The sequence below is a fragment of the Polyergus mexicanus genome, unplaced genomic scaffold (genome assembly GCF_030449975.1).
Source record: "Polyergus mexicanus isolate NDT 795.1 unplaced genomic scaffold, iyPolMexi1.0 SCAF_5, whole genome shotgun sequence".
Classification (NCBI taxonomy): Eukaryota; Metazoa; Arthropoda; class Insecta; order Hymenoptera; family Formicidae; genus Polyergus; species Polyergus mexicanus.
In genome coordinates, this window is record NW_027223325.1 from 9,521,312 (window position 1) to 9,530,926 (window position 9,615).

The 9,615-nt window shown below is 31.0% G+C and overlaps 1 protein-coding gene and 1 long non-coding RNA gene across 3 annotated transcripts; both read left to right on the plus strand.

Moving 5' to 3' along the window:
* Positions 1 to 3,325: 3,325 nt before the first annotated feature.
* LOC138933378 (uncharacterized) lies at positions 3,326 to 6,065 on the plus strand. Of its 2 annotated transcripts, none has more exons than XR_011446957.1 (3): positions 3,326 to 3,384; positions 5,441 to 5,576; positions 5,981 to 6,065. It is a non-coding gene; the product is annotated as an uncharacterized lncRNA (long non-coding RNA). The 2 variants fall into 2 exon arrangements; XR_011446956.1 differs by lacking the exon at positions 3,326 to 3,384 and adding an exon at positions 3,425 to 3,574.
* A 20-nt stretch (positions 6,066 to 6,085) lies between these two features.
* On the plus strand, positions 6,086 to 8,295 carry LOC138933379 (protein hunchback-like). Its single transcript, XM_070296035.1, has 2 exons — positions 6,086 to 6,306; positions 6,554 to 8,295. Exons 1-2 carry the CDS (start codon positions 6,086 to 6,088, stop codon positions 8,157 to 8,159), a joined length of 1,827 nt encoding a protein of 608 aa, XP_070152136.1. The 3' UTR covers positions 8,160 to 8,295.
* Positions 8,296 to 9,615: the final 1,320 nt, after the last annotated feature.

The following is a 9,615-nucleotide window of genomic DNA, read 5'->3' on the forward strand; positions in this document are numbered from 1 at the left end:
TTCTCGATGTCCAGAGATACCGTTAAACGATTATGGAGTAACTTGAAATATATTTTTCAAGTTGAAAAATATTCATTCAACTTCGTTCTTTTAGTTACTGCTATCGTATTCAAGTCTATAGGAAAGCCTATAACAAAGTGTTATTGTCTGTCAAAATTACGTTATATATATATATATATATATTTTACTTTATTCAAAGAAACGAGTTACTGACCCAAGTATATATAATTTTTTTGCTCGCTGAGATTGTCGACGAACATGAGGTATTTATACACACAATGTATCTTCCGAGACCGATACAAAATAAAGAGGTAACGCGAAGCGAGGTAGAAGCAAGCCCAGCACTACCACATCCTTCCTTCATAACGGTTGATCACTAACTGACGATGAAAGATCTCAAGGTACTGCCGTTCTTCATCTTCATTTCTATTCGGCCAAGACCGCCGGTATATTCAGTTTATGTATATGATAGTTTACGATGATCTTCCATATCGATTTTTTTGTATTCCCACAGTTACGATGCTTCATATTTGAGATATCAAGCGACACGTTGTAACATCGCGATGTTAAGTACATAAAAATAAATCTGGTTTGTCAACAATTAGATTGTTGCCTATGTACAGGGGAGTAGCGATGCTACCAAGTAGCTTATCCAGAATATTCAGATCATGAACGTGCTTTCAATTAATATATCTCAGAAATGAAAGACGGTAATCAAGAATCTAACGGCACATTTTCTTATAAAGAGTTAGAAAAAAAACACAAATTACTTATGTAAATAGCTTTCATTTGCGAGCAGTTCGAAAAAAATTGGTGCAATCAATTCCAGGATGTCATAATTTTTCTCGCAAAAAATGACAATTTTTCTCGCTGACCTTTTTTTTCATATAACAGCTGATTCTGCCAATATTCAATTTAATCATTATTAATATAATTATTTATCCTTGCTTATATTATAATCAATGTTATGAGAAAGAGAAAAATAGAGAAATAATAAAACTCCAATAAAAAATAATTGTTTTATTCTTGAATTAAGTTAACATAAAATATTTGTAATAATTAAAAATAATAAAAGTACTGTACCGTATTTAAAAAAAAAAAAAAACGGTAATAAGGAGAAAAGAAAAATGTATTTCGATGAGTAGATTAATAATCCGCGAATAGATTTGAATATTAAATCTCGCTTATATATTATCATTTCACACGTTTTGCGAGAATAATGAAAAGAATAGAAAGAGTAAGAGGAAGGAATGGATGGGTGAAGGGAGAGCAAAGAAATTAAACGATGAAATTTTCTGATGTCGAAAATGCAATTTTCTCTAGTTTCTCACCATTTCGTTGACAACTGTCACGCGAATCCGGAACGGCTGCGGCCAGCCGGTCGTTTTTCGAAAATCTCTTCTTTTGGCCTACATCTATTGATATCAGGAAGGACAATGATCGCGTGTATGAGTCGACCTATAAATCTCGCATTGTCCGGCTGCCGATGTTTAGTCGCCCAGATATTAACCCCACGGTGAAAAGGTCGTGCACTCGGTATTGTTCGATGGCTGACCCTTCTCGTAACAGAATGACCCCCGACTACTTGTTTATCAAGTTACGAGCGCTCGGTCCACTCGTCACTGATTTTATATGGTGCGATAAAATACAAAATTCATGTAAATTTTCGTGGAAATAAATATGCCCTCTTTCGTGCATTGCAACAAATATAAAATTATACAATATTATAGTTTCTTGTCAAAATATGTAATAGCCGCTATGACAGCCGCTCAATGAAATAACGCGCAGCGCATATCAAATGTTTTAAAAAAATAAATATAATTTTTCTTTTTTTTATACATTATGATTTTTTTTTTAGCTTAACGAGCCATTATTGGTCAAATTCCTATAATCTCAATTCCGGGAGGCAATTTAGTGAGATTGATCCACGTGAAAAATTGACGTGTGGAAACATGTGCTCCGTTCGCGTTAGGGTGGTGTCAGCAGATGAACCAAGTATGGGTCAACCGATCACAAGCGTGGGTCAGCTGTCAGCTTGTTTGTCCTTAGAAAAGGCCGCCGTTTGTGGATTGCAGCCTGCGTTTCGCTATACGCTGGTCAACCAACGATTGGCACCCCCCAATATCAACGAATTATCGTATCCTTTCGATTTCCATAAACTCACGAATTTTTCATCGGAACGGTCACAAATTTACAAATGACTACTTGTAATTAAAATTCAACTCCCCTCCTTCTTCTTCCTCCCCCTTTGCATTTATGCTAATTATATATGCTGTTAGTTTGTACTCTTGTTTGCATGATAAAAAAACATTCAACGAGTGAAAATTGTATTTATTATTTCTCTTTGACGAGAAAATTGAATATATCGCAAGAAATATAAAAATATTATTAAAATAACTAATTATTGTTATTCGTTCGCGATAATAAACTTTATTATTATTGTTTTTATATTGTTATTCGTCCGCGTACGCGCGGTGTATCTTGAGCACGTGTTGTCACATGAGAAAATGTGTCTCACGCATATTTATACCTGAGCCTGAATGGCATATCCCTCGTTTGAACAGCTGCGCTTTACCTCTTTCGTACTCCCACATGAGATTCTAGTTTTGCAGAAAAGGATATTTTTCCACGATCTAGCAAAGGGGTAAATATGTATAGCAACGTATCTTTGTTATGAAGGAAGAAGTTACCAATTGCAATCCATATTTCCGTTATGAAGCATAAAGTTCGTTTCGAAAAGACAGTGAAGAACGAATATTTTTAGAAAACATTTTTTTATACAGTACTACCGATACATAACGCAGACTATTAATGAAGTAAATTTGAGTAAAACGTAATAAATGTTATATTACGAAAATTTTAATATTGTATATACTTTGCATCAAAAATTTAATTCGCGTTATAAAAATTTGACATAAAAAACTATTAAATAATAAACATACAAAGCAAAATTGAAGAAAAATCATGATAAGAGTCATACTTTTCACGTTTAAAAAAAGTTTGACGCATAACTGATGCATGACGTATAAGTAACAGCAATTTCTGTTGAAAATGACAGAATTATTACAGATTCGTGTTGTTTAAGTAGCAAAGGGAGAGTAACTCTTTGATATAGAAAATTCGCAATAGTCACAATCATGTGTCGCAAAAGAGGTGGGAGAAAGGGAACAGTGTCTGCTAAATCGTCTATGAATCCGAATGACTCTGATTGGGCAGACAAACTAGAGAGGGAAAATAACTGCCCCTTCGACAGAATTCAGAAATATGCGGCTATTTCATTTTGGGACTTAGAATATCGTCGTTACTTCATCCTGACCTTACTTGTCGTTCTCTCAGATATTCAAAACTTGCGTTCATAATCGGCAGACAATATAAGGACAATACGTAATAACATATCGTGTCTTAAAAAAAAACAGTGCTGAGTGATCCGTTGACGCTTTTTTGTGAACACCCTATGTGTGTGCGTGAGAGAGAGAGAGAGAGAAAATAAATACTTTTTATATATATCTTCTATAAAAAAAATCTGTAATTACAAAATTGAAGGAAGGAAAAACTGAAGATTTGGATGTATCAGGTTTGATTAAATACTTTAAATACAAGTCGTAAAACAAAATTCGAAAATAATACGTTTTTGTTATTAAACTCAATCAACAGAATATCTAAAACTAATTGGTTTATAATTATGCCATATTAATTCTATTTGAGTATCTCTTAAGATTGTCTATTCAAGTGATTTGATTGATAGATATTATAATTGCACGCATCGATTAGTTTACTATTATAAGTTAGTTGTAAATTTTGTCAAATATTATTTCTATGTGTGTGTGAGATATTTATATAAGAATCCTTTTAACATGCGTGAAAAAAGAGATAGTATTCCTCTCAAATTTGGAATAATAAGAACTTCCTTATAAGAACAAGGATAAGGAATTTTGTTTTCGAAGCTGTGTTTGTAACGTGATTGTAATATTATATCTTTTTTTAGTTTAAACTCTCTTTAAAACACGTTGTTTTGATTCTTAAACATTGACATTCTTAGTTGGCTAGCGTACGTCGAGAAAACTGTTGATTTAAAATAATTTTACAAAAATTTGAAAGAAAGAACAAAAAAAAAGAAAAGTTTTATTAAATTTTAATATTTTTTCAATTTTTCTAATGACAACAAATTTATTAAAGCTTCATTAAAGCTTCATTAAAGCTTCAAAAAAATATAAACTTAAAAAGATATAAATTAACAAAAAACATAAAATATATAATTATATTATAAATGTAAATAATTTACAAACGCGTATGAAAGTAATGTAATAAGATTTAAAAAAAAATACATAATTAGGCAATTTAATCGTAAATGATATTTTGTTTTAACATGGATGACGTGCACATAACAATTATTTAAATAGTGCAAAATACAGGCCGTAAAAATAAGTTCTTGCAATTTTCCTTATTGATTGGAACAAAAATAAATCAGAATCAAAGAATAAGAGTGATTTGCCTAATCAATAAGGAGGAAAAAAAAAACTGTATCATTCTTATTATTTCAGAAATGCATGAATCCTAACTTCTTTAAAGATTTTCCTGATAAAGGAAATAAAAAACAATTATTATTAAAAAACTCATTCTCGATTCTCGTTCGCCTTGCTTTTTCTCTTATCGTATTATTCTCTTTTGTATTTCTATTTATAAATTTCTTTGTATTTACTTTTATATCAAGTGAGAAAAGCTAAGTGACACAAACGCCACATTAATATTCAACATAAATTAATATATTTGACTTCTTAGCAATTTTTTTTATAATTTGTAATCTATTCTCTCTCTCTCTCTCTCTCTCTCTCTCTCTCTCTCTCTCTCTCTCTCTCTCTCTCTCTCTCTCTGTATGTGTGTGTGTTATATACATTTGTCAATCAAAATTTCCATTTATTCGTACATTTTCTATATTGTTATGATCTTCATGTATATCTTGGAATTTCGAAATACTACGTCCGTTTGACCTTTAGTAGAAAACAGTGCTGTTCATTCGAAATTTGTAATGTCAAAATAAGAAAATGGCTATTGAATCGACAAGCGTCAAATGATTTGAAAGAAGTTCGTCTGTTACTGATCGAATCGTTACTGATCATAAATTTAAAGAACTTTTTTTAACGTGTCTTAAATATTTTTTTTCTTTATTATATAAACAAAAAAGGAATATATTTTTCCGTAAATAGTAAGATTTATAGACAAAATAAAGTGTTTTTGATCAATCATAATGAAATCACAATTGGACTTACAGGCGATTCGACTTATTATCTCGCAATAATATATACTTATATCTATTATTTTTATGAGAAAGAGAATTTAGTTTTTGCATTTAAACTGTATGACTTATTTTAAATAAAATAAAATAAATATCTGTTTTATGTAATATTGTCACAAATTTCTAACTATCGATTTTATGTTTTAGGGATAATGGCAAGATGAAGAGAAATCAAAACACAACAAGTTTTATACGCGTCGAATTAACAACAGGCCCCATTATCAAGGAACAATAACATCCCCGTCATTCAGAAATCACGCTCGTCTGGGGTAATAAAATTGTGGTGAGTAATCGCACAAAGTTCTCACTAATTAAAATTTAGCTGCTTACCGCACAATATATAATTTCATAACAATTATAATTTGTGTAAAAAATATTGTATAAAAAAATTACATAATATTATATATAATATTATGTGATTTTCAAGATTTTAATCTTTTAATTAATTAAGTAACACTTTTTTCAAAGATAAATTGTGTTTAAATATATTTTTACAAACATATTATAAAAATTCGTTATTCAAAAACATATTTCTTAGAAAAAGATAAGCCTAATAAGCTCGTGCATAAGATAGATAAAAGGAAATAATGTAAAAAATACATAATTTAATTATCCTACAAATTTTTAAAATCTTTTATCTTTACGTTTACCCTTTTATAAAATAGAATCAATGATTTTTTTTTACAGAAAGAAGAGCTGGAAAAAAGTTATAATTCTTTCGATTCCAATGTTTTATTCCATCATTAGATCAACAATTCCAACTGATCGAGAAGCAAATTATTGTTTTTTACGATGAATTATAACTTGTCACCTATTTCCAAAAATAGTCTGCAACTCGTTTACGAAAATTCTGACTTACCCGAGGAAGTTACGCAACATCAAGACATGAACAAATATCAAGTGAATCAATCGATGGACATTATGTCAAACATTATAAAACTGTCCAGTGAGGATACCAATCTCGCACAGAACACCCTGCAATGTCCGATATGTGTCTTTACTACATCAAGCAGGTGCCTTGTCATTAAATTATTATAGCACAGAATATACATAGATCAAATTTTTAGGTCATTTATACATTTAGTTAAATTTGACATATATATAGTGGTCTTTAAAGTATACTGGTACATATACCATACATACATATCTCTATATAGTGTGTGTGTGTGTGTGTACATTAATATATTCAACTATCAGTGTTGAATCTGCTAATTTCAGGAAAATTCAAAAGAAAATATTCGTTAAATTGCATGTTTTCAGATCAAAATTTACCGAACATTTAATCAGCCATTGCACATCGAAATGCAACAATCCAAATTTTAAAGCCATCCTCGCGCAATTGCCAATCTTCAAATTTCTTCAAGGCAAAACCAATTGTTCTTTTCCTACATTAGAAGAATATACCGCACATGAGACAGAAGAGATTGACAAATCTGAAATTTTTTCCATGAATCCGCAAAGTAATGTAAAGCAGAGACAATATAAAGGTTTTCGAGAAGGTAAAATTTGCAAACAATGTAACTTTATAGCAACCACAAAACTAGAATATTGGGAACACATGCGCTGTCACATCAAAGGCTTTACCTGTTCTGAATGCTCTTTCGTTACCAAATATAAACATCATATGAATCACCACTGGCTTAGTGTTCACGACGGCTCCAAGCCGTTCAAGTGCAAAAAATGTTCCTATACATGCGTAAGTAAATCGATGCTAACTAGCCATCTAAAAAAACATTCGAATATTTATCCATATAGATGCGCGAATTGCACGTACAAAACCAAGTTTTGCAATGCATTAAAGAAGCATCTACGAAAAAAAGGCCATCAACCAGCGATGGTATTGAACGCTGACGGTTCACCAAATCCCTTTTCCATCATCGATGTCTACGGTACTAAACGCGGACCCAAACAAAAGCCATCCGCTGAAAAACAGGATGAGTTGAATCAGAATACTGATCAGAGTATGACGATCGACAATAGCCAGCTTAACTCAGGATCAACTTCTTCAATTTTATCACTTCAATCACCGGTCGCCCATTATCTAACTGTGACCACGGTGAATGAAATGGATAATGCAAATTCGATAATGCAGAATAGCATGAAACAGAATCAATCTGTCATGGAGTTTCCTTATAATGATTTGGTTACTGCGTTTAACTTGTCAAACCCGCTTCTGGTTCGCGAGGATGCAAAATTTCATGACAATATGCAGGAAATTAATCACGCCCACGCCAATACGTTAATGGAGTACGTAAAAATCATGAAAATGCCTGAGGCATATGCCCAGCATTTGCCTATAACTTGTTTCAATCCAAATGATGCTAACAAACTTCATATTTCCGATAATGTGAAGACCACTAGTGAATCCTCGAAATTCATGACGTTAAAAACTCAACTGAAGTCACAAAAAGATGAGTCTATAGATGCACCGTTGGATCTCCGCATCGCCGAGGTAATCGGAAAAAATCAATTTAAATTGCAGTTATTAGCTACAAACTCACATAAAATCATCGGCACCAATAAACGCAAAGGTAGAGCTATGAAACTGGAACGTCGCGCGATGGAAGAGAACACAAAATCAGAACAGAAGGAAGTAGAATCTTCCAAATCTTCGACAATTAGCGAACCCGTCTTTCGGGAAGAAAATCAAAATATCAAAGACAGCAAAGGCAAAGCCATTGTCGAATCGATCGACATCGAGCACATTTGTCATTATTGCGAGATCACGTTCGGTAACGTTGTCATGTATACCATGCATATGGGTTGTCATGGCTTCGATGATCCTTATACGTGCAATATGTGCGGTCACCACTGCACCGATAAATTATCTTTCTTTCTGCATATCGCTCAAACACAGCATACATAGAAATGATAAATTGGATGGAATTATATGATAAATAACGCAATTCGTTTGAGAGAAAAATCCTGTACGCCACAAAAAAATGTATATGAGAAAAAGAAAGTGAACGAGACAGGAAAGGAAATTTTTAATACAATTCTAGTCAAAAACGTCAAATATAGACGCTTTGAGAAGCGCTTGCATTTGCCAGATCGGCAAATATATAATTTTAAAGAAAAATAGAGAATATATGTTTATATATGGCGCGTGTCTCTTGATATATATGCAAAGCATTAACAAAGGTTTTAATGTACTATTACAACAGTAATATTTCTAGAGTTAGACGAAATTTTAAAAATTCCTCTTTTCTTAGATAAGAAACTTTTGTTAACATTTTGTATATGTATATATAGTATACACACACACAATACGTTGTGACCAAGGCAATCTATTTTTTCCAATATTTTTTTTTTATTTTTTTATATAATTGAAGATCTCGATGCTTTGTTAGGTATCTGTATAATATGCATCAATTAGATTAGATAATCGACAGATATATACTACGAATATCTTTTTCTACCGCAAATTATTTGCATCATTTTATCTTCTTTAAAAGTTGATGTGAATATTTTCATTAATAGAAAAATTTCAAATTATCGCAAGTATACAAAATTAGACATAAATAATTTGGTACTACTGATATTATTATTTTTCAATAATTGGACTGCTCTAGCATTCTTCAAAATTTTCTAATTTCTTTGACATTTTTTTTTTATAAATCTGAAAAAATTTTTCTTGTTACAGTATTATGTGTGCGCGCGCACTTGCAATTAGCAAAGAAAAATGTTCATATATGTGTGACAAAAATATGAAATATTATTAGACACTGAGATTTATTTGTAGAAATCTCACACTTTGTATTATTCTTGCGATTTATTATTCTCCGTTTTTGTTTTTTTTTCTCTTTAGTAGGTTTTTTTTCTTTTTTTCGATATATGATATTTCTAGACTTCATCAAAAACATTTTTTTTTTTTATTTACAACTATATTAAATTTTTATATTTATAAACTTCCTTTGTTATCGATTTAGTATGACGTATAGTTGGTGATATACATTTTTATTCGCGAATCAGATTCGAAATTATGCGATTTTTTTGTGGATTTTGTATCAAATCCATTTAATATAGTTCATACAAAAATATGTGCATTTTTTCATTTATTTTTAACTAGTCTTATTATTTTTGTATTTCTTTAACCGACTCAGTCATGCTTCTGTATTTATTATAGCTTAACAAATTTCTATCAAAAAAATTATTCTATATATTTTTTTTGTATATCGTATATTCGAATATATATTTTCTTTTTCTTTTTTTATGTAATCATTGAATGAAGGTATCGATAGTAAGCAAAAATTGCATGACATGATTGTGATAATCGTACCTCACGCGCGCGAACGCACACAATTAAATATATATATATATAT

What these genes read in the sequence shown, in the direction of transcription:
- LOC138933379 (XM_070296035.1), top strand. Translation starts at nt 6,086, where the DNA reads ATGAATTATAACTTGTCACCTATTTCCAAAAATAGTCTGCAACTCGTT. An exon ending in GTCTTTACTACATCAAGCAG is followed by an intron (nt 6,307 to 6,553) that starts GTGCCTTGTCAT and finishes GCATGTTTTCAG; the next exon opens with ATCAAAATTTACCGAACATT.